The 26,630-nt window shown below is 36.2% G+C and overlaps 1 protein-coding gene across 2 annotated transcripts in view; it reads right to left on the bottom strand.

The window, feature by feature from the left end:
• The window catches only part of vwa8 (von Willebrand factor A domain containing 8), a 246,717-nt gene extending 220,449 nt beyond the window's left edge, over positions 1-26,268 (bottom strand). Inside the window, 12 exon segments of one of the 2 annotated variants that reach the window (NM_001128338.1) lie at positions 1,866-1,943; positions 2,232-2,366; positions 6,571-6,702; positions 8,651-8,755; positions 11,435-11,543; positions 11,620-11,669; positions 11,955-12,119; positions 12,842-13,009; positions 23,836-23,946; positions 24,641-24,771; positions 25,594-25,671; positions 26,003-26,141. In NM_001128338.1, the coding sequence (NP_001121810.1) occupies positions 1,866-1,943; positions 2,232-2,366; positions 6,571-6,702; positions 8,651-8,755; positions 11,435-11,543; positions 11,620-11,669; positions 11,955-12,119; positions 12,842-13,009; positions 23,836-23,946; positions 24,641-24,771; positions 25,594-25,671; positions 26,003-26,141 (1,401 nt within the window). 2 annotated transcript variants of the gene reach the window in all.
• Positions 26,269-26,630: the final 362 nt, after the last annotated feature.

The following is a 26,630-nucleotide window of genomic DNA, read 5'->3' on the forward strand; positions in this document are numbered from 1 at the left end:
AATCTCTTTTACAATATTTGTCTTATTTAAATATGTTTTTAGCTTAAAAGAATAAATAAACTGCATTTCATTAGACACTGTATAACAAAAGTCTATTTCAGATTTTTTTAAACACTGTTGATATATTTCATGTGCATTTAAATGTTACTTGCCTTTTCGTCATACCTGTTAGTGAAATGTAACTATGAGTGGACTTAATTATTTTATATTTTGGTAAATTCATATAAATTGAGAATATTTAAGTCATACTTAAGACATTTAAAAAGGGGAGCTCGGTACAAATACATATGAATGACAGTAAAGATGGGTGATTCTGGAGCTGCAGATACATTTTGCATCTCCAAGATAAACCTAGTATTTTGTTTCAAAAACAAACTTTAAGGGAAGTTTTTAATACTAAATCATCTCAAGTCATATCTAAAAATATTTTTTTATGTGTATTTAGGGATATTTTGTCTTCAAAATATCAATGTAAAACAATCCCACTTTACTTTTTTTTATTAAACATTATTAAGTCAAATTTGTAGTTTTTGTGTGCGCTTACTCTACTTAGTTAAATATACATTTGCATGAAGCATATATGTTCTGTATGATTTTTAATTCATACAGAACATGAATCTGTATGGTCCAAGTGCTCTATTAAACTGTATGGGGAGACTCAAGAAATGGTATTAAACGTTTACAAAACAATGTACAAAAATTGTATGCAGTTTATTAATAAGTATAGTGCCTGTTTCAAATATTTATAATTTCTAAGATTCAGCAAGTTGGCAACCAGCCTATCAAACTGAGCAGAGCAAGATGTTGACAAAGACGAAAAAAGAAAAAAGGTAAGAAAAAAAACATTACTTTTTCACTGAACGTTTCAAACTACAGCTAAACAAATCGTTACAGAACAAGTAAGTGACATACTAAGTCCATCTTTTTCTTTTGTATTTTGTAGTGCTGCATTTCTGCCATAGTAATCTGGTAGTGTTTGCTTTGCTCTTTTTTGTGGTTGATTATTGTATTGTGATCTTCCGATTGCAACAGAGAAACATTGGGAAATGTCTCTAAACTGGTGGCATTTCATGCTGTTCAGCATTATAATCTTAAAATGTTAGCAAAAACACTTGTTTTGTCGTCACTTTAGACATTACGCTAGAGAATCATTCAACTATTAGCTCTAAATTGACGTAGGTTAATTAGCCACAATTTCTACTGTTTTGACGTCAGCTGCAGATGTGAATGGCAGAAAAAAGGTTTCGGACACTCTCCCTGTTTGATTTTCCTTTTTATGTACACAATTATGCTGTCCAGCTGTTGTATAAACACAATATAACACAGAGTAGCAGTGCAATAAGACTGTATATCATCAGTGGTGGGACACTAAGAAACTCGGCCTGCAACCTCATGCCAACGCACACCACCCACCAGTGCAGATATACAGCCATATTGTATTGCAACTCGTGTGATCTTGCTCATATATACATACACAAACAAACAGTAATTTAAATTTGAATAAATTTTTTAGGGCTTTCATAACTTGAATAATATTGTAATTTTAACCAAACTCTAACAACAACAACAACAACGACAAAATGTTAACAGAAAGATACAATTTCTGTTAAAATCAACAGGGTGGAAATGTCAACTCTAATTGATGCAGCATTTACATCAATATGTGCTGCTATATATAAAAATGAAATCATTTAAACAGATAAATATATATATATATATATATATATATATATATATATATATATATATATATATATATATATATATATATATATATATATATATATATATATATATATATATATACATTTATTTTTCTCCTAGCAACTGATTAGTTTAATTACTTTCAGATGTTTTGGCATTACCTGATACAGCATAACTGGTTCAATGCTGTAACCCAGCATTTCAGCGAACTCTCTTGCAATCACAGATTTGCCACAACCCTAAAATACAAAACACACACAACAAAACAACTGCATAAGCCAAACCACAATGCAATGTTACTGATCCAGCATTAGATTTACATTGTTCATCAGATCTAATCTGCCTCAGAACCTCTTAAATAAGAACACATCTCATGACGCAAACACTGAAGACCCCGATGATCTTCCTGCATTACCTTAAGAGGCAGTACAAAAAAATGAGCCATTGTTCTAATTCAAAACACATTCACTTTCTAGTTGAAAGTGCGTTTACTCCATGAGGGTGGCCGCAGGAAGTTGTATGTGTACCTTGGCTCCAATCAGACAAATGTCTTTGACGAGGTGGGACTGCATCATCTCTGCCAGCAGGCGCTCGTGGGTGGGGGTGTTGATGAACGTGGGACTGCTGTTGGGTGGGCGAATCGGCCGTGTCCCTGAAGGAACCTGTGGAGAAAGTACAGCATTTCCTTTACAGGGAAGAAAAGATTGATCTGATCCCCTTTGCCAAATAAAGAGTTATATTATAGTTCTTAGCTGCAGGGACACTTGGCTGACCCCTAATTCAAGTAATATTTCTCTAAAACTCCCAATATTATAGCACAAAATTGCAATTTCTTAGTTACACTGTAAAAATGCTGGGTTCTACACAATTCATTCATGTTGTCCAACACAATTTGATTAAGATAACTTAATTGTTTTTAAAATTTTAAATAGATTGAACGTAAAAAAAGAAAAAAAAAAGTAAGAAATGTGTTGATTCAGTTCATTTTAATAAGTAGTTTGAACAAGCAGAAAAAACAAATTTGAGTGTGTATAACTAATTGCTGTAAATTAATGAATTAATAAGTAAAGTAGTATTAAATAAAAATCTATTGTTGGAAAGTAAATTAATCTACGAATACAAAATGGAAATATTTTTAGTAGAAAACAACTGTTAATTTTGTTGACAAATTTGAATAAGATGGTGCAAAGAACTAGAATAAAGGGAGACTTCTGGAAGAAAACTACACTGTTTGATATTTTGGTGAATTGAAACTTTCGATTTAAATTGTAAAAACAACATAGCACTAAAAAAGGTTAAAAATTGTAATTACATTTTGGTCCCATTTAAGCTTCATTCACACTAAGGCCCCGTTTACACTAATAAGTTTTAGTTTGAAAATGCATAAGTTTTGCTACAGTTACGCCATCCGTCCACACTACGCAGGAGTTTTCAAGAGCCGAAAACGGAGCGCTTTGAAAACGCTGGAGAGGCCATTTTCATTCTAAAACGCTGCTGCTCCGTCTCAGTGTGGATGGGGGAAAACGGAGAAATCTGAAAACGGAGGCGGGGCTGCCGTGATTCGCTAGCTGATTGGGGCTTTTGTGTCATTGCGTATCCTTCCCTTATTTGTCAAGCGCCTATCACATGACTATAACACATGGCTTTAGCGCTACCGGAAGACAACAGACCAGCTTTCACTGTAAACAACAACATGGACACAGAAATGGGAGCTTTGTTTGTCTGTTTTAGGCGCCATTGTGCAGTTAAACTCTGCCTTTTTTACTACAGCAGTGGCATATATTCGCTAGAAGGCACATGCCCGGAGTGCGCGAATGGTCATGTGATATACGTTTTTGGTGGCATAGTGTGGACAGAGATATATTCAGAAACGCTAAGTGAAACGCTTGTGTGGACGCGGATCGTTTTTGATCTAAAAGGCCGTTTTCAAACTAAAACGCACTAGTGTAAACGGGGTCTAAGAGTGACTTGCAGCGGCAATGCTATTAGTGGCCATTCAATGGAGCGTGAGCGACTCTGCCGACCTCACAACCTCGACAGCAAGTGTTGGTGACCAGGTAGGCATGTCTAGCATCGCTATAAAGTTGAGGATTCTTTAACTTTATGCAAGTGAAGGGCGACTTTCTTGAGCAACAGCCAATAGGAGCACCAGTAGAGCTTGTGTGATCCTTTCTCAGCTCAAAGTCGCTGCTAGTGTGAATGAGGCATTACAAGTGTTAAAGGCTACGTTCACACTGCAGGCAAATGTGGCACGAAAAAAAAATTTCCCCCTCATGTGACACAGGTGTGAACAGCCCAAACCGCATGAAATCTGATCTTTTCAGGTCAGATCTGTGACACTTTAATATGTAGTCTTAAATCAGACACAGATGTGATGTTTTGCAATGCGACCGCAGTGTGAACGGTTATGTCGGATTTCATGTGACTTTTACATAATCTTTGAGTGACATGCATCATCATTCTGTGCTGCAGACATCCTCTACTGTAGAGGATGCAGACATCCTCTACTGCAGCACTGTAGAACAGCACACAGGGTGATTACAGTACCACAGAAAGTTGGTTGTTCATGTTGAAAAAGATTTTGAAGGCATAACTGGTGCTTGTTAACTAATGTGGTTAACGATTAAGGGACGGGTTGATCGCGACACCGAAAAGCGTCGTGGGTATTGCGGATAGGGGATCCGTGTGCAAAGGAGGAAGAACTTTCTCTTGGAGAGAAAAAAGGGCAGGTGCTCGAGCACCCAAACCCCCCTTCTGCATGTGTCTGCTGGTGGTCAGAGTGCCAAGCACAGCGCTTGTCATAAATCACAAACGATCAGTGTTTTTTTATCACAGGAGACTTATTTACGGTCTCAAACGCCGAAATACACATTAGTAGTAGCAAAACAATCATTTACAGTTCATGAATTACACCACGGTTGTCTGTAAAAAGGGTAATACTTATATAAGCATGATCTGACAACGTGCTTACTCATGCAGCACACACGTGTGCATAATTAAGACATTTTGTGCTCTCCTTAATGCACTTTTGCGCATGCGGATGCGGGTCAGTTTAGGACCATGATCTGTTCACACTGCAAATCTGATATTGGCCACATTTATAAGAGCAGTGTCTATCAGATCTGAGAAAAAATCTGATTTGAGCACTAAGCCTTGCAGTGTGAACATAGCCAAAGATTCATTTTCTTTAAAAGTTTTGAGCTCATCCATTGTTGTTGTTATTGTTGTTTGTGTGTGTGTGTGTGTGTGTGTGTGTGTGTGTGTGTGTGTGTGTGTACGTATCATTTCTACATACATACCTTAACAACATTTAAATATATAAAGTTGTAGTTAAAATTATAAGCCCTCCTGTGGAATTTTTTTTCTTTTAAAAATATTTCCTAAGTGCTGTTTAAAGGAGAAAATATTTTTATGCATTTTGAAAAATAACAGTTTTAATAAGAAATTTATTTTCTCTTTGATGATGATGGCAGTACATAATATTCATTCATTCATTCATTTTCTGTCAGCTTAGTCTCTTTATTAATCACCACAGCAGAATGAACCGCCAACTTATCCAGCATATGTTTTGCACAGCAGATGCCCTTCCAGCTGCAAGCCAGTGCTGGGAAACATCTATACACACAAATTCACACATACATTCATTCATTTATTTATTTATTTTTTTATCGGCTTAGTCCCTTTATTAATCAGGGGGCGCCACAGCGGAATAGGCCGCAAACTTATCCAGCATATGTTTTACGCAGCGAATGCCCTTCCAGCCGCAACCTAGTGGTGGTAAACACCCATACACTCATGTATTCACAAACATACCCTATGGCCAATTTAGCTTATTCATTTCACCTATACCACATATTTTTAGACTGTGGGGGGAAACCGGAGCACCTAGACGCAAACACAGGGAGAACATGCAAACTCCACACAAAAATGTCAACTGACCCAGTTGGGACTCAAACCAGCAACCTTTTTGCTGCGAGGCAACAATGCTAACCACTGAATTTTGCTGAACCACTGTGCTTATCACTGGGTGACAAGCTGTTATTATACGCTGAAAGCATCATGTAAATAATATACATAATATGTAATCAATATAACTTATTTCTAAGACAACAACAAACTCTGTACTACATCGAATGTCATTCTCTCGCTGTCAATGCAAGCGCTCCCGCTTTTTGTTTTTGTTGCAACCTCACTGTGCACACATCCTGAACGTTTACAAACCGGTAACTCGTCTATTTCACACTACTTGGGAAATATTTGAAAAATAATGAATTCACAGGAGGGCTAATACTCTTGTCTTCATGTATATATCAAATCTAAGACCCCAATCACACACAGCCGAACACAACTGTGATTCGTCACATCCTGTGTGACGTTGTTTAAATAGCAAATGAATTTGTGCATTTTTTTTTTCACCTAAAGCGGTGTTGGACTCCAAAAGAGGTATGCATTGTCAGCAGTTTACTATTTTAAAGCAGCTAAAAAAAGCCTGAACCATTGACTTTATGTTTATATATTTTAGCTCTATAGCTTTAACCTTGCGCATGAGCAGATCTGTTTACTCTCTGGAAAAGTTTTGTCTTTGCACAAATTGAGTACAACTGGCTCTAATAATAAATTAGAGATGAGTGTCAGATTGATTTCTTGCATGTTACATTAAAAACACACACATTATTTATTAAGGGAATTGGAACAGCCCCTTTAGATCATGTGACAGGCATGCTGAGCATTTTTCCCATTATTAACTAGAAAAAAGTGAACTGTGACAGTCAAGCAATTTAGACTCGCTGTAGTACAAAGTAAGGACATTATCTATATATTTCTGTATTTCAGTTTACCACCACCCTATATATACACCACACTAACCTGAAAGGTGATTTTCTGGTTGGTAATGTTGAGAGTAACAGCCGCCTGCTCTGCCTGATCTCCATTCACAGGCTCAATGTTCACCACCGCAGTTGGAGAAGGTTTTGTGCTTCCATCAGTCAACTCAAACCTCTGAGAAGAGAGCCTCTGTTATTGCAAACTAAATAAAAAAATATTAACATGGATGACATAAATATGGTTTTTACTATGCTACTAGTTTCACAGTCCTTATCCTTGCTTCACAAATTTAAAATATAGGACCATTTGGTAGAAAGATTTAATGATATCTCTCATTTTTAGGGTGGGATAATGTTGGTAAAGTGCGTTTAAACTCCACTTCTCTGGAAAATAGAATCCTTTTACAATCTAGAGTTACACAGTTGAGTTTGACCATTTCTGAATCAATCCAGCTGATCTCTGGGTCTAGCGGGAGCACTTTTAGCTTAGCTTAGCATAAATCATTGAATCAGATTAGACCATCAGCATGTTGCTCAAAAAATTTAAAATAGTGATTATTCTGTAGTTGAAAGTCACTAGTTCTCTGCAACTGTCACATGGTCGTCCACTGAAGCTAAGCAGGGTTCTGACTCTCTGTAGTCATTAATTTTTTTATATATAATTATAATTATTATTATTACTACATCAAGTACAAAAACTGAGGGCCCTATCATACACCCGGCGCAATGTGGCGCAAGGCGCGGCGCAATAGTCTATTGCTAGTTTCAGCTTGGCGCAAGAGTCATTTTGAGGTGTTGCGCTACGCTGTTTAAATAGCAAATGCATTAGCGCTCATATGTGCGCCCATAGGCGTTCTGGTCTAAAAAGGAAGGCGTTCTGAGGCGGACCGCTGGTGCGTTGCTATTTTGAGAAACTATAATAGATTTTTCATTAGACCAAAACAAACCCGGTCTAAATTTCGGCGCAGAGTTGCGCCTCGCTTACGCACTGCTTAATACGCACAAGAGAGCAATAAGCAAATATCTTTACATATGAAAAAATGTAAATATTAAGGATATATATAAGATATAATAAGAATAGATATAGGATATAAATATAAAGGATTAAAATATTACAAAACATATTATTTTCTAGCCTACATAAAATGAAAAACCACAGCTTTTATGTCTTCTTCATCTCGGGGGGCTTTTTCAGTTCATTCATAACAATTTGCTTTTGTATAATGTTATTATTATTAGCAGTATTATTTATTATATCCATATTTATATTTGTTTTATTAAAAAAAAGCTTAGATTTGCCCACCTGTCAGGTTTTAGACCATATGGGGCACAGCATTTGTTTTAGGATATAACTCAGGTTTTCGAGCACACTTCGTTATTATTGTTCATTTATTCGTTTGCTGGAAATTAGAACTGAATTTAGAAATAGTTTTAAAATAAATATTTGTGCTTAACAAACGCAATTAATTATTTATGGACTAATTGATGTCTGTGGTAAAGGTTTCCCTATCCAAGAGCGAAAGTGAAAGTAGATCCATTATCTCTCATTCTCACGCAGTAGATGCTCTGTTTAACAATTTTCTGTTAAAAAAACTGTTAACTATTATTTTCTGTCAATCTTAATACATAAAATAACTACAGAATCTTTAAATAGGACAATTATCATCTCTTTTTTAACTTTTTGAGTGAGATGCTAATGGTCTAATCTGATTCAATGATTTATGCAAAGCTAAGCTAAATGTGATCCTGCCAGATCTGCTAAAAGGAATCCAAAACAGTAAAACTCAACTGTTTAACTCTAAAGAGGAGTGCTTGTTTATTAAATAAATAAATAAATCATATACATACATACATACATACATACATATATATATACATACACACACACACGCACGCACGCATGCACGCACACACACACACACACACACACACACACACACTTTTTTCTTTTTCTTTTTTTTCTTTTTTATTATTATTATTATTTTTTATGATATAAATTACCACACATGGAGTAAAATCTGCGTGTAAAAAACACTAAACTTTTAAGAACTATAGTTACCAGTCCAGATTTTAAGCCATTAGCCTTATTTTGTGTTAGAGCGTGATTAGAGTGTGGTTCTTACATTAAGCACTCCCTCTACAGCAGTGCGGCCTTCTTTCCCCAGCATGGCCTCATACGGGTAAAGTCTCTGAACCAGCTGCTGAACTGACAGCATGGGGAACAGATTCTGCAATACAGATAAACATAAAACGTTCAACAACATCCACACAAAGAATGTACTGCACCACACACACACACTTCAGACTTTGCTTGATTTTTTGTTCAGACGCCAACATTCATACTAATACAATTCAATTGAACAGAGCGATCGCACGCCATTTAAACCAAACCTACCTAACAGTCACTCATAAATGAAAATTGACTCATTATTTATTAGCCCTCAGCTGGCTAGAAATCATGTTGAGTTTCTTTTCTCTGCTGAACATAAAAAAGGATATTCTGAAGTAAGCTGGAAACTGTAGCTACTGACTTCCAAAGGAAAAACAAATACTATACAAGTCAATGGTTACAGTTTTCCAGCTTTCTTCAAAATATCTTTTTTTATGCTCAGCAGATTTGTTTGTTTGTTGCCACATCAGCAACTTGTGGCTATTTCCTGACTAGATCAATATAGATGAATATATATTACATAACTTTATAATTCAATAAGAGATTTATATTCAGTAGGAGAAGGAAACTCAAACAGGTTTGTGACAAGTGAAGGGTGAGTACACGAGGGCAGAACTTCACATTTTCAATGAACTACTCCTTTAAATGAATCCATTGGCACTGTAAAAATTACCTTAAATTCACAGTAAATTACTGGCTAACAATTGCATTGCTTTCACAGTAAAATACTATATGTAAGTTTACAGCAAGGCGAGGCAGTGGCGCAGTAGGTAGTGCTGTTGCCTCGCAGCAAAAAGGTCGCTGGGTCGCTGGTTCGAACCTCGACTCAGTTGGCGTTTCTGTGAGGAGTTTGCATGTTCTCCCTGCCTTCGTGTGGGTTTCCTTCGGGTGCTCCGGTTTTCCCCATAGTCCAAAGACATGCGGTACAGGTAAATTGGGTAGGGTAAATTGTCCGTAGTGTGTGTGTGTGTGTGTGTGTGTGTGTGTGTGTGTGTGAATGTGTGTGTGGATGTTTCCCAGAGATGGGTTGCAGCTGGAAGGGCATCCACTGCGTAAAAACTTGCTGGATAAGTTGGCAGTTCATTCCGCTGTGGCGACCCCGGAATAATAAAGGGACTAAGCCGACAAGAAAATGAATGAATGAATAAATGAAATTTACAGCAAATTACCGTGAGGTAGTTCAAAGTAATTTACTGTGATTTTGTTACATTAAATAACTGTAAAATTACAGCCATATATAGTAAAGTCCATTAATGTGATGTCACTGTATAATTCTGTAAAACTAACTATATTTTACTGTGGAGCAGGCTTTCCACAGCTATTCTGACCAAGTGTGCCACACGCCTGCTTTTGAGTGAAGAGCTGCGTCCCAAATCGCATTCTTATGCACTATTCTATGCCATTTTGTAGTGTGCCATTTGGGACAACACTACATACATATACTCTCCTGTCGAGTGTGTGAATGCATAGGTACATAGTGCATGAGTGCATAGTGCATAGTGTGCCATTTGGGACGCAGCTAAGGTCTCGCCCGTTAGATCGCCCCCTGTGGGCTGGCTGCAGTAGAAGTCATAAAGCCTGCCTCCTCCGTGTTAAAGAACGAGACTTGAGCCCAAATAACAAAAAATAATTACACTTGCAATAAAATGTTACGAAATATGGTTCTGATCAATTAAGGCTAATCATGCTGATATAGATGCAGATCTTCATTTTTGTAAACAGTATGTTTTTAGCAGCAATGTAATACTGGGTGTGTCCTCATGATTGACAGTTGTGAGTGACTCAAAAGCTTTCTCAAAGCAGATGTCAGAGCTTCAGGAGATTAAAGTGTTATTATTTGATTTCTGTGTTTTTTGAAATGAGTTGTTCAGCAGTAAACTATAGTTTCTGACATAAAGGACTGTTTATTCGGTAAGGTCGGAACTTTATCGGGCTTTATTAGTTTGCTAATACACGCAAACCACCCCGATAGCAAAATACTCTCTGGCCAGTTCCGGCTAGATTCTCGCCTGCCGGAGACTTACCCCTCGGCCCATGTTCTTTCTTATTGTTAAGAAAGAATATGCCAAAATTAAGGAAGTTTTTACTTTAAACAATCTAAATAATCTGCCAATAGGGTAATAATATCAAATAATAATAATATAAAATAATCTCATGCAAGAAGAAAAAACAAGATGACTTTGCTTTTCCTATTGGCAGATTATTTTGTTTGTTTAAAAACTCGCTTAATTTTGACATACTATTTTTTAAAATCGGCAAATCTTTTTTTATTTGTCTAGAAAATCCTTTTTGAATTAAGAATGTTTTGATATTTGAATTAGAAACAAGACAAAAACTCTAAGTAAGAAAACCATGGATTCAATGAATCTGGAAGATGTATTAAGTGCCTTTTATTTTATTTTCATGAACCTTCCACAAACATTTTGATCAATGTTAGATGGGAGGGGTGAGAGGTAGGGTTATGACTTCCTTTTTGTAGTAAGTGTAGTAAATTCACTGACAGTGAATTTGAGTGCTTCCAAGAGAACTTTAATATATGGTACATTTCCTTCGTTTAAGGATTTAGGCAGTACTGTATGCATGTAGGTTTTTTTTTTTTTATGAAAATGAAAATAAAGAGTTTAAATATGTATTTTTGATCAAAACAATAAAATTTTTGAAGAATTCAGATTAAAAAAATATATTCTACTTTACCATTAACTACTTTATGTAATAATTCCTGCAATCTGCTACTCACCAGAACAGTAAGGGCTGATGGGAGATTGTCCACAGGGAAATCAGGCAGGCTTAAGCTGGCAGACTCTTGAGAACAAAGAGTAGTGGCGAAAGACAAGAGCTGGGACACCCTACAATAGGGAAAAAGCACAGTTTTAGCAATCAGTTTGCGGCATCGTCAATGAAAAATCCATATTTGAAAATTACCTTTCAGCAGGAACATTTGCTCCAATTCTGTAGAGATGCTCCAGCTGGTCCTTAACATAAAAACAGAGTTACATATATAAAAGAGGTGATTTTCCCTCCAGAGGTGAACCTGCATCTTCCCTACCAGCTAGTCATTTTACATATGTTATGCTCTCACAAAGATTCCTACCTTCAGCTTAACTTAATAAAAAAACAATATTGACACACCAAAAAATGTAAATATTCTCATATTCTGGTCATCAGGGCTTTCAGGCAGAACATGGATTGCATTCAAGGATTAAATTCACATTTATTGGTAATTCTCACATTCATAACATGTCAGTGTGTGAAAGCACCTTGAAGGGAAGGTAGTAAATGTCTCTGGCCTGGAAGCGGGAGCGCAGCGGTGGATCCAGCGGGTTTCCTTTGTATCGTGGAACAGGAAGGCCGAGAGCAATGACTCGAAAGTCTTCACTCACCCGAACAATCTTCCAAGCATCCAGCTCTTCTTTAGTGTGCTCCTATCAGACAAACACAAACGTAAAAACACTCTGGTAAATAAACTGTCATTCACAATATTTTTAAAAATGAATACTTGCTTTTGTTTTGGAAATAGGCTTAAAACAACAAAATAAGATCAAATCAAGTATAATATAATAAAAATTAATAAACAAATGTTTACTAAAAGGTTTTTTCAAACTTCACACAATTTTTTTAAAGAAAATAATTTTCATTAAAAATAAAAAATGTCAATAAATAACAATTAAAAATTACTGAAAAATGACAAATTTGATTGATAAACATTTTAACTTTAATTACACATAAATATTTATAAACAAACAAAGAAAATAAAATTAATTAAAAGTGTAAATACAAATAAATAAATAAATAAATAACTTTAGTTTCATGTAAATATCTTTTTTTTTTTTTAATCAAACAAACAAACTAATTATATGGCTGGTAAATATTTCCAATCCTTGCTATTAGCATTATATATTATAGATAATCATGCAAATGCTTTCAAAACAATTACTAAAACGAAATTTAAATGAATATAAGTATATTAATCAATATATTAAAATCAACTTTTTACTTAAAGCAGAATACCAATGTCCGCTAGCAAAATAAACACAGTAAATTTAGATTTCACACAGACTTTAAGTGTTCCCAACATCTCTGTGATGAAGTATCAGATCTCTGATTGGTCCGTCTGCTTCTGTAGACACAGCATGTCATTCCTCACCTCCAGGAGTTTGTCATAGCGGTGTGCAGACATGAGGAAACGGCCATCTTCCAGCTGTATCTCTCGATTCTCCAGCAGGTTATTGAGGACTGGCAACACATTCCTCTCAGCCTTCTCCAGCCCCTCCAACACAAGAATCCGTCCCTCAGTCGCCGCTCGAACCGCACACTGTACAAGACAGAAAGCTCATGTTGAGGTATAGCATTTATTAAGTGGTTTGATTCTGAAAATTACTGGGCTACTGGAGCAGAGCTTAGAACCAACAATGAACATGTAATGTAATGTATTTTTTATTTAGTGCCATGTCAGCAACCAAGGCTATCTTCATGGCAGGAATCTTTCAACAATAAATATACAATTTAAAAATCAACAAACAAAATAAAACATAAATTAAATAAGATTTTTTGTGTTAGTACATAATAAAAATTCTAAAAATTTTTCTGGTTCCACTTTGTCAAAAATGTCCTTAAAAGAGTTCATTTCATAAAAAGTCCTTCTGGAATCAGTAAAAGCAGGACAGTCCAGTAAAATATGTTTTACAGTGATAGGAGTTTTGCCAACAATGAACAAAATAACAACAGGGTCATCAGCACAATAGATTTCTCTGGTGTAACAATTTTCAAGACACCTTTATTGACCTTATTCCGCAATCCAGAAGCACGCTCGTTTCAGCAACTGTTTTAGAAATTCAGGATCACTAGATAAATGACTAGGAATAATAATGTAATGTATTTTTTTTTTATTTAATGCCATGTTAGCAACCAAAGCTATTTTCTTGGCAAGAACATTTCAATAATAAATACACAATTAAAAACAACAAACAAATAAATAAATCAATTAAATAGGATTTTTACTGTGAATACATGATAAAAATTCTACATTTTTTCCTGGCGTAACTTTGTTGTGCAGTACAAACATTGAGTAGGGTCTTCACATTTAAGCAAAAAACCATGGGTTATTCTTGTCCAATACCACATCTGGAAAAAATATAATCTAGTTTTAAAATATCTTGAAACTCTGTTCATTTCAGGTTGTATTTCATCCAATTTATTATTTTTCATCGCATCCTACTCCTCTCTCTCATCTTTGAAGGAGGAATTTGGCATTTGTTCATCATTTGTTTCAAAATGTCCTCAGCAGATACATCAGCTTGCTTATTTCCTGAAAGCCCAACATGTCCTGGAACCCAGCAAAAAATGATATGATAAAATGGATTTTGGGCGAGGCAGTGGCGCAGTAGGTAGTGCTGTCACCTCACAGCAAGAAGGTCGCTGGGTCGCTGGTTCGAACCTCGGCTCAGTTGGCGTTTCTGTGTGGAGTTTGCATGTTCTCCCTGCCTTCGAGTGGGTTTCCTCCGGGTGCTCCGGTTTCCCCCACAGTCCAAAGACATGCGGTACAGGTGAATTGGGTAGGCTAAATTGTCTGCAGTGTATGAGTGTGTGTGAATGTGTGTGTGGATGTTTCCCAGAGATGGGTTGCGGCTCGAAGGGCATCCGCTGCATAAAAACTTGTTGGATAAGGTGGCTGTTCATTCCGCTGTGGCGACCCCGGATTAATAAAGGGACTAAGCCGACAATAAAATGAATGAATGAATGAATGAATGAATGAATGAATGAATGAAAAATGGATTTTGTAGATGTTAAGCTTTAGTTGAATTATTATCAATCAAAGGATGATCATTTGTTAAAGATTTCATCACTTGGAGGCATGATTTGAAGTCTGTAATAATAATAATGAGTTATTTTAATAGGAATAATAAATGGTCAAACTACTTGCCCTACTAACAAGTATGTTCATGACTTTACTTAAAAAGAAGAGGAATAAATTCTGAAAACATTTGTCATTCCTACAGCCTTCACCTGATTTGGATGTGAATACCCTCAAATTAGAGCTTACAGTTTGTAGATAAAGCACATCTTGTTTGTTTTATATTCAAATCCAATGTCTTGGTGTATAGTGCCGAAAATATTAGATTTGTGTCGATGGCCAAATATTTAAGGACCTAACGGTGTATGTAAATAAATTAAAGAGTATCAAAACCAGAGTAACAAAAATACCTGACCTGAATTAATTTAATCATCTAAAATAAATAAATAAATAAATAAACAAAACAAAACAAAAAACAGAACGAATGAATGAATAAATAAATAAACAAACAAAAGAAAATGAATTAATAAATAAATAAATAAATAAATAAATAAAATAAACTTGATTTTTGCATTTAGGAAAGCAGCATAGGCAATGACCTTGAAAGACCTTTTTAACATTTAAAAATAATAAAAACACATTTCATAATCAGCAAAGAACTGGAATGACTTTGTTCTATCATGAAAAGGAATTCCTAACTGCTCTGTGTTAAAGAAAGTGTTGATCCGTCATTTCACCCACTTCACAAAGCAGTTCAATAGATTTAAGACACGTCCATTTTTTAGGATCTTCCCCCATTAGTGGTCTGACTCTCTAAATCTTGTCTGTTATGAAGATTCAGCGATGCAAACATATGTGCTCAAAAATCAAACACCATTGACGTCAAAGGCAGGAAATTCTGGGCTACTCCGATGACCGCAAAACAAGTTGACATGTAATTAGGTTAACATGTAAATACATGCCTGATTGTGTGGGAACAGGGCCTATAAATATGTAGCCAGATGGTCCAAATTTAGCTCAGCACCAATATCCATTCTGGATGCCATATTCACATAATTACTAGAAATGCCCTTGACACAGACTAGAGAGACTAGTTAAGACCACACACAAGTGCATTTGTCAATGACACAGCAGATTGTAAATAGAGGAATTAAATGCCTTTTGACCGGCCTGACCTCAATGAGGGACAAGAAAAAGAGAGTTAAACATGAAAGAGGGTTTGGACCACAAGTAACTTTATCTTGACTTTCTATATAAAGACGCCCATTTAGTGATGAAATAATGAAGAGCAGAACATATGACACATAGTTTTTTGACTAATATAGTTTATAAAAGGACTAAAAGCTGTAATATTAGGTGAAAAGTCTAAATTTAAAGCAACCATTTTAAAATAATGGCACCTTCTTCATTTGATATATAAAAGCAAGGAGTTTATCATGTTACACTGTAAAAAATAAATCCGTAAAATTTACGCTAAACAAACAGCAGCTGTGGTTGCCAGTACTTTACCGTTAAAAACACGGTACAAACCTTAAAAGTAATTTTTAATTTTTACGGTAAATTACCGTATTTTATTGAGGTAATATGTCTGTATTTTGAATGATCAACATCTACACATCTTTTGTTTCACAGTTAGATACGTTAGCACACCCACATGAAGGTGGTGATGAGAAAGTTACAAAATGAGCCAATGCTCATCACAATTAACTTTTCCCACAGGCAGAAAAGAGTATTAGCATATAGAAGGTGCTCAGTGTCATTCACACAGCTACTAAACACCAGTATGGTAACACGCATAAAATTAAAGTCATGAAATAAACATCGTTTATCAACATTAGATGTAACATAAATCTCTAATGTACATAACTGATGGGGAAACAACTAAAAAGATCCATATTAATGTCAACCAAATGCATAAAGTGATGTGCCATGCAGGGAATTCTGGGAAAGTCAATTTACAGTTATTCGCCGTATATATTAAGGAAACATAGAGTTAACCAGGTTATGGATTTGTACTGTAGCATCAGAATCTGCTGACTTCTTATGGTTATCAAAACTTTAGAAGTACAATACATAATGCATTGAAGCTTGCATCATAAAAAAAATTTGCTGTAATTATGGAACATCATTCTGATGTAACCGCTGGTTACAACCGAGGTAGAACAGCATCTATGAATGCACAACACATGCGGCATTTGGATGGAAGGGTCAGAATTTGGTGTCAATAACATGAAAGCTTGGCTCTATCCTGCCTTGAATCAATGGTTCAGGGTGGTGGTGTAATGGTGTGGGGTATATTTTCTTGGCACATTTTGGGCCCATTAGTGCCAATCAAGCATCGTGTCAACGCCACAGCCTACCTGACTATTGTTGCTGACCACGTCCATCCCTTTATGACCACAGTGTCCGTATCTGATGGCTACTTTCAGCAAAATAATGCGCCATGTCATAAAGCGTGAATCATCTCAGACTGGTTTCTTGAACATGACAATGAGTTTACTGTACTCAAATGGCCTCCACAGTCACCAGACCTCAATCCAATAAAGCACCTTTGGGATGTGGTGGAATGGGAGATTTGCATCATGGATCTGCAGCCAACAAATCTGCAGCAACTGCATGATGCTATCATGTCAATATGGACCATACCTTGTTGAATCTATACTATGAAGGATTAAGGCAGTTCTGTAGGCAAAAGGAAGTCCAACCCAGTAAGTAAGATGTACCTAAAATGTACCTGATACAGTGGCCAGTGAGTGTACGTTCCATCCAAGAGCCTGATTACATTTAATACAGTACAGTGGTGTTAGAAGGGGAAAATATGCTGATTTATCAGTTTGATAATAATAACTCCTTACATTTATATAGTGCTTTTCTGGGCACTCAAAGCGCTTTACACAACAGGGGGGGATCTCCTTATCCACCACCAGTGTGCAGCATCCACCTGAATGACGCAACAGTAGCCATTTTGCACCAGACCGGACACCACTCACCAGCTGATTGGTGGAGAGGAGACAGAGTGATGAAGCCAATTATGATATGGGGATGGTTAGGAGGCCTTGATGGACAGAGGCCAGTGGGCAGATTTGGCCAGGATGACGGGGCTAAACCCCTACTCTTTTTCGAAGGATATCTTGGGATTTTTTAATTCACAGTTGGGCCCTCGGTTAAACATCTCATCCGAAAGACGGCGCTCACTGAGCAGTATAGAAACCGCATCACTATAATGGGGCATTAGGACCCACGCAGACTGCAGGTTGAGCACCACCTGCTGGTCTCACTAACATCACTTCCGACAGCAACCTAGCTTTCCCATGTGGTCTCCCACATGGTCAAAGTTGAAAGGTCAAAATGTGACGTCACTTTGATTTTGAATTCGGAAGTGCCACAAATTCTGAGTATATTATATGATGCTGAAGGCAGTAAATTTCAAAAGCGTGCACAGATCACCCCAAGGTCATTGTAAATACGTGCCTAAGACTACAATTTAACAAAATGTAAATTACATTGCTCCAATTACATTTTGCTGCACATTTCAGATGACAAATCCACTAGAGGGTGCTGTCTCTGTTTTTGCGAATTTTAAATACATTATTTGGGTTGTGTTTTTACACATCCTTCTTGTATATGAGAAGACGTGGCTTGTCAGATCACCTTGACTAGCAAACTACTGAGCTAAATGCTTCCCCAAACTCAGTGTTTTCAAAAGTAAATATGAGAAAATATGATTTTACCACAATTTTACATTGTTTTATGTCTATTAGGGAATTATGATTCACTGGAGTTGAACCTAATCGCACTGCGCCACATATACAACACTGTACAAAGCGAGCTACCAAACAAACTGACCATACCAGAAAAGTTGCCCATATAGAGATAGGCGAGGCAAACATATTTGGTTACAAGTCATTAATGCAAATAAATTATTTTGTTGTATTTATCTTACATTGCGCAAAAAACTGCACTAAAAATAATTCTTTATCCATTAATAATCTGTCCTGTTCACAAAGACTGCAGTGCAATAAATCACCAGCAGCAACAACAGTGGTGACCACAGCACACAGTTCATCACATACCCGTCTATGTGTGTGGACAATGATCCAGTTAAGAACACATAATAACTGTACACCATTGCCAATAATGCACGAACGGATTTAAGATCAGACAGCCTGGTCTGACAAATCAAGGTTCAAGACAACCAGAATGGTCAAGAAGTATTCAAGGAACATGCAGATGAATTTCTGTTAATGTCTTGGTCTCCACGTCCACCTAACATAAACTCAACTGAACATTTGTGATTCAACTTAGAAAAACAGGTTCACACTGCAGCATTACCATCACTTGGCAATGTATACGAACTAGATCATGTTGTGCTAAAATTGGTCACTTATTTGTTTATAGGTGGGTGGTCATAATGTTATTCCTGATCAGTGTAAAAAAGAGAGAAAGAAAATCCATGAAGAGTTGATCTTTCAGTCTAAAACATTTCCCATTCACACATAAAGGCCAGACAACTGGGAGTTGTTTGCCTGACACACAAAGCTTGTTATATAGGTCTGAAAATGAGCGCAGGGCCCAAGAGAGCAGTGAGATGCTCTAGTTAACACCCAGCCCCCACATACAGCCCACCTTTTAAGCAAGTCGTCCACACCCGCTGTCTGTCCATCATCCCAGAAAGCAACAAGCAGAAGCAATGGAATTTGATGCAACACCATAACACTGCAGTGTAAATTAAAGCAAATGCATCATCTGCTTAAGGCACAATTGATAATCAGAATGCTTTAGAGTCATGTGGTCCTAACGACTCCTATTGCAAGGGTTATGACCCCATGTGCATTTTAAAAGGCTCAGATTTCCATGTTTCCAGTTTCCAGTTTCCATGGCAACATGTGAGCATTTTCTTACTGAAACTTAGGGTCTGAGTGAAGCCTTCATCTGATTTATGAACAGAGGAGCTGCGGCTGATCATTTTAATGCTTGGGAAGACAAAGCTGAACAAGCTGATATGGTTGCTCATCAAGACTTAACAAGAAAAGAATAATATAAACATAAAAAAATGGTTGCTGTCTTAATTTACATGTCACTTGAACATCAATTCAACAGACTTAAAACATTGAGTTAAAAATAGCATAACTTAAGAATAATGTTGAAACCCGATTAACTTATGTTCAAGAAACATAAAAACCCAAGTTGTCAATACTTTTTAATGATAGAATTTTCACAAAGTAAAAACAGTGGCAGTGACAGTGGAACAGTGAAGAGCAATGATTGTAGCACAATAAAAATTACAATGAAAGTTTCTGAAGGTTACATCAGTCAAAAATGATCAATAGGGATCATTTACTCAAAATGAAAATTCTCCTTTACTCACTCTTGACTTGTTTTTAGTTTGTCCTTTTGAACACAAAAGAAGATATTCTGAAAATGTTAGAAACCACTGTAATCATTGTAATCACTGACATCTATAGTAGGAAAAAACAAATACACTGTCTGACAAAAGTCTTGTCATCGATGCAACTGCAAATCCCAATCATCACAAATACTTCAGAAGATCTACTGGAACCCGCATGGACTCAAGATTCTTTTTATACGCTCCTTTTTATACTTCAACCTTCACATCAAAGTTTCTAAAAGCAAAGAAGGTTGCAAGGTGCTCCAGGATTGGCCAGCCCAGTCACCAGACATGAACATTATTGAGCATGTCTGGGGTAAGATGTAGGAGGAGGCATTGAAGATGAAACCAAGGAATCTTGATGAACTCTGGGAGTCCTGCAAAAACGCTTTCTTTGCCATTCTAGATGACTTTATTTATACGTTATTTGAGTGATTGTAGAGATGGTATGGATGGAGTCCTCCAAGCTCAAGGGAGTCATACACAATATTCATTCTTTTTCCACTGCACCATGACTTTATATTCTATACTGTACATTATTTCTGTAAGAGACAAGACTTTAGTCTAAACAAAGTCAGAATTTAATGTCCCAATTAATTAATTAAAAATCAAGGCATGATCTCATTTTATTTTGGTAAAATAAGCGTAATCTAGAGGCCTTTACCCAGGGCCAGAGTGAGACGCCTTTTCAGCCCTGGAGTTTCAAGCCATAGACCGGCCCACCTCAGTTCACGACTGACTATTTAAAAAAAATGCGATTTCCAATTGAATTTCTAATGACACTATCAGGTCTTTTTCAAGGAAACAGCTGCTTTAGAACTTCAAATATTTTTAATAAATATGAGAAAATTAAGGGGTAGCTAAATCTCCAACACTATTCTTTAAAACATCACAATATCCTTTCCTGCAATATCTGAATATAATATATAAAAAATATAAAATTCTTTATAGATATCCAGTCCTTTGTAAAGGTGGTCACACAAAAAAAAAATGTACACCGGCCCTCGCGGCCAAAAACTGGCCCACTGGGAATTCTCCCGTTCCTCCCAATTAGCCAATCCGGGCCTGCCTTTACCTTACATAAAAGCCACTTCTGATACCAAATGATCAACTAGAAGTCAAATTATTATTTGTTGTTACAAAAACTTGGATAGGCGACAAGACTTTTGTCAGGTAGTGTACTATGCAAGTAAATAGTTACAGGTTTCCAACATTCATTGATATATCTTTTTTTTTGTGTTCAACAAAACACACAAACTACTTCGGAACAAGTCAAGTTAATGATGACAGAATTTCATTTTTGGGTGAACTATCCCTTTAAGTGAACAAGCGCTTGCTTTGAATGACTTTACCTGAAGGACATCACTATTATCTCAGAAGTCATAGGCAGTCACGCACCCCCAATCAACTATTCTTCCACAGCTCACTGACTCTATTGGATATCTAAGGGCTTCTTCACTTCCTAGATTTTCAATCAGGTTTATATCAGCCCTCAATGTTTCAATGTTTTCACCTTCAAGAGACTTCTTTACCTTTTTTTACTGTGACAGGGTTCATCATCCTACACGAAAATTTATTTCTGAGTGGGTGATGTACACAGGGGTAGAACTGCATATTGCTGAAGGAACTTCTGATAAACATTTGCTTTGATTCTGCCATCTAGCTTTAGAAAACACCTCTTAACTATGATGTTACATCAAATTACGCACACACGCTTTCAGTTTCATCCACAGTTTGAGGACAACATAATATTTTTCTTAGGCCCAAATAAATAAACTTGCTTTCATCACTTAAGTGCACTTGGGACCAGTTCTCCATCCACAGCTCTAGATTTTTGACTGTTTCTGCTGATGAGAGTTTTGATCAATGCAAGGCTTTCAGTCTAAATGACTACATCCTTACCCTGTTCAGCACTGGATTGGGGAACAAAAAATACTGAAAGAAAAACCTGGCGTTCATCTGATAAACCTGCTGTTGAAGAGTTTTAGTCACCTTGCAAAGTCAGTGAAAACTGAAAAGTTTGGTAGCTAGTTCAAATTAGGGTTGTCAGATAATTTAGGAATGTATGAGAAGGCATGTGATCAGCTGATGGACGAAAAAGAAAGAAGACAATGAAAGATGAGCCGACCCTTTACACAACCTTAGAGGAGCTCATATCTAATAAAAGAAGTAATGTTGCCAATACACACTGACATACTGTAAGTCTATTACTTTATTGCTAAAAGGAATTTAACCTACTGTTTATTCTAAATTAATTATCATTATAAAAATTACATTCAAAATTCAAGTTTTTCTAAGCATGTTATTTCGAACGTTACAAAATTTTCAGGTATTTAATTTCAGGTGCTTGGCTGTAGCACTGCTTACATAAAATGACTTGCAGAGGATAATAAAGTGTATACTCAGGCCAGCGGCTCAATTCATAACATGCATAATGCTCTTGTGGTTGTGACAACCCCAAATCTAACAGATCACTCGGATCTTTAGGATCATACAAACTAGAAATTCCAAGAGTTTAGTCAAAGCAGGGGGAAATCAACCTTCAGCTACTACGCCCCCTGCTGCTGGAATCAGCTGCCAGAAATGATCAGATGTGCCCCAACATTAGGTACACTCAAATCAAGACTGAAAACACATCTGTTTAGCTGTGCTTTTACTGAATGAGCACTGCGCTTCTCTCATTTATACCTATTTATATAAAGCACTTTGAATTGCCACTATGTATGAAATGTGCGATATACATAAACTTGACTTGCCTTGGCATTCAAAAGCGAAAGTGTCAAAAGTACGCACGCACTCAAATCTATTTCATTATCCTGCAAAATGGGCTTCTTTATATGTGCACATTAAAGGACATCACAATATCATTATAGTATATACAAAGCACATCTCAAAGACATAAGAAAATGGGGAAATGTGTAATCATTAGGTACTTTCACATCCCTGATCAGCAACTGAATGCTGAAGATCATCGCTGCATCATACTTGATGGCACCTTCAGCGTTTATCCTTCATGAGAAGTAACTATAACTGCATTCAGGATGTCATCAACTGTCAAACTAACACTAAAAACTATGATCAGTTTTCTTTTTCCAAAGATCTCATTTGCATTTTATACTGTATATGCTACTCATAAATACAGTATATGCTTATATGTGCAAAATACAACCTTTACAGGCACTCTGCCCTGCGCCAACTGTGGGCCAGTGGCATAATTTCCCCCTCCTTTCTTCCTTCAGCACCAGTTAGGGATACATTCTATATGAGGGTTGGTGGTTACAGCAGGTCATCAAATGTAAAACTCCCTTTTCCTTGGTGTTTTACCGATTTAAGCCCATGACACCTTGGGAGGGCTCGACAGCCGATTCAACATCCTGAATCTACTCCTGCTGACCACCACCCAACTCTATGATGTGGTTTGTCTTTCAGCAGGTTGGCTCCTCCACAATCCACCCTTTGTAGCCAAATCCAGTGAGATGTTGTCTCCGCATCTTCTGCCAGCCCTGGTCAATCCTTCAATTCCCAGCAGTCCAAGGGCTCTCCAAAATGACTGCCCTGCAAACTCCCTACAACCAACCTCAACTGGAAAATTCCAGGTTCTCCATCCATTCCCCTGGATCTCACTTAAGCTTAGAATTTTTTTGTTGTACAAGTAAAAGTCTGCAAAAGTCTTAGGTTGCCATCACAATTTTAATGACCATTCATAATTAATGTTTTTTGGATTTTTATTAAGTCCATATTTAGTTTTTTTTGTCCAGGTAATCCTATTCTGTAAACAACTTTTGGCCAATTTTTTTTCTAAATTGGAGTTCATCAATTTCAGCTAAATCAATTTTAGCTAAATAATAAAATAAAAAAAAACTTAATAATTCATATAAAGAAATCTAGTATAAAACCAAACAAACAAGCAATGCCGATGTCAGAACACTAATGAGAGTGGGGAAAGATGACAGCTTGCCTGGTCGATGTAAAAGGCAGTTCCTGATCGGATCTCTCTGCGCTGTTTGAGATCAGTCTCAGTGGTGTCTCGGGACAGGGCAACATATTCAACCTCTCGCTTTGTTAATTCCTAGCAAACAAGAAGAAGAGGTTATGAGCAGGATGTGAATTATATATTGACGATCAGGGGGGTGACGTTTTTCAGTTATGTTTGGTAATATGCCTCAGTGAACCAAAGTTATATATTTTATTCAATTACATGCAATTTATCAATCAAACTTTTTGGAAGGATATTGAGTGGTTCTCAATGAATTTATGATATTAAATAAACTGTGCCAGGTTTGCATTCCTACACCTTTTAACAGAAGACCATAAATAACTGCACATATTTTTTTATTTTACTGTTATTTAACTTCTATGTACCAGCAACAGTGTAATACAATACCAACTATGCATCAGACACCTACAGTACAAACTACTATTTTAAAATAAACATGTTTTGTGAACACTCACGCTGTCTAGACTTACCGGCTACATTAGTATATTTGGTGCAAACATGCATTCACAATGGTATGAACCATTATAGGGGTGGTCAAATGTATATTTAAGTTATCTATTATTTAATTAGCGATATTATTTAAGATACAGATCAGAGCAAACTATTAAATGGCAGACCTGCATTAATTAGGCATTAATTAGGGGGGTTAGAGCTCCCCAAACCCCCCTTTAATTCGCACCCTGGTTATAAGTATATATCTGATGTAGATGTTCAGAGTGTTTTAATGTTTAAAGGTCAGCATATATTGTGTGTGTAACAAAATTACCAGGTATTGCATGGCAATTGAACGCCGCAGAGGACCAGGAGGACCAATGAGAAATACATCCTGTCCAAGAAGGTCCTTCTGCATTATCCAGCGTAGGTGTTGGGTGACCATTTGTGGCAAGGCCTCCATCACTGCAAAAAATAAATTAATATAATAAAATAAAAATTAATTACACATACACACAAACATTGTAGACATAATTCTGATTCAAATAATTATAAAATATTGAGGTGATGCCAACATTTGCCTATTATGTCAAGTTTGAGAAAGTGTAATGTGTTGACATACAGGGAAATAGAAAAAGCTAACAATTACACGACCATAAAGTTAACAACTTAAATTGTAGATTACTAAATTACTTGCATCCTGTCAAATTTCTGATACTCAATACTGATCTTCTCTTATGTTAAAGTAAGTTCAACATTCCTTACAATGTACTCATGCTTAAGTGATTGTAAACTTTTATTTCTTTGTTCTGTGGGAAACAAAAGATATTCTGAAGAATTTTGGAAAAAGCTCTGATATCCATAGTAGGAACAAAAAAATACTATGGAGGTCAATGGAAATTCTTCAGAATATCTTTGTGTTCAAAAGTAGAAACTAACCGTTTTGAAATAGGATGATAAGTAAATTATAACTCATTGTAAATTTGAGTCAATTACCCCTTTTATTATTCTGTGCAACATCATAACATTTACTGGGTCTAAACTGTAGAGTGATTGTTGATGACAAAAAAAGGTTAACTTCAGTCTAAACAATTTAAATTAGTATCAAAACAACATGGCTTGTGCATAAAATCTTGCAACTGTTTTCTCAGAGTTAGTGTCACTTCTGTAAGCTGTATTTTTATGTTTTTTAAATTGCTTTTCATGGTCTGGGTTTTTTTTTTTTTTGCCTTTAAAGGAGTCAGGTGTTGTTACAGCAACTACAGGTGTTTTATAACTTGCACATACTGTGATTCACTGGCACAAGTTCTGGATTTCTGGGGGTTTTGAGGACATACGAGATCTCTCCTATCTTCACAGTGTCACCTGTGAAGAAAACGAAAGTGTTCCTTAACAAAACAAAGCAAATGTATGTATGCATGCAATCATAAACAAACAAACATACAACATATTAAGTATTCTGCTAAAAACAAACCTTGTAAACCGAAAGCGGATTCATTTATAATATTTCTATATTTATGGAAACGTTAAAGATATACAATCTGACAGAATTTTAAAAAGAAAATGTGAGCTCTGTTTGACACGTGAAAGTGACAGTATACGTTAAAGGTCGCTGCATTTGTTTAACAACAGGCTTTGCTGACAAGAAATTATATTATATCACATAAGCAGACTTTAACTTTGACGGATCCAGTACCTGATGATGTGTTAAGGAGTTTGACCTCATGTGCGCTACAGTTCCAACCTTCTTTTGACATCAAGGGTCCCAATATATGGCGAATCCTTCTCGCAGCAACGGCTGCTGCCGTTCCTTTGAATAAAATACGCGAGTGCATTCTGAAGCTTTATAGGATAAAAAAGACCACATATACCGTTAAGTGTCCACTGTTATTTCGTCATGTTCGCGTCACTTCATGAGTGTTTACATCACCGGTGAACAGCACTAGACGGAGGAATTACAACGAAGGACAGAAACTGTCCATTCAATAACTCCTCCGTGTGGAACGGGCTGCTGTTTCATGGGTTCCAAGAGAAGCAAACCGTTTTTTTCTTTTTGGCAATTTTAGAACACAGAATATTCAGGGGCAATAGCATAACATTAAATTGACATAAAAGTAAATAAAATGTAAAAAAAAAAATATATATATATATATATATATATATATATATATATATATATATATATAAATAAGAAAGAATGATTGTCTATTATATATATATATATATATATATATATATATATATATATATATATATATATATATATATATATATATATATATATATATATATATATCTTTTTTTTACTTTCTTTATCTTCCTCT

Source organism: Danio rerio, chromosome 9 (assembly GCF_049306965.1).
Source record: "Danio rerio strain Tuebingen ecotype United States chromosome 9, GRCz12tu, whole genome shotgun sequence".
NCBI lineage: Eukaryota > Metazoa > Chordata > Actinopteri > Cypriniformes > Danionidae > Danio > Danio rerio.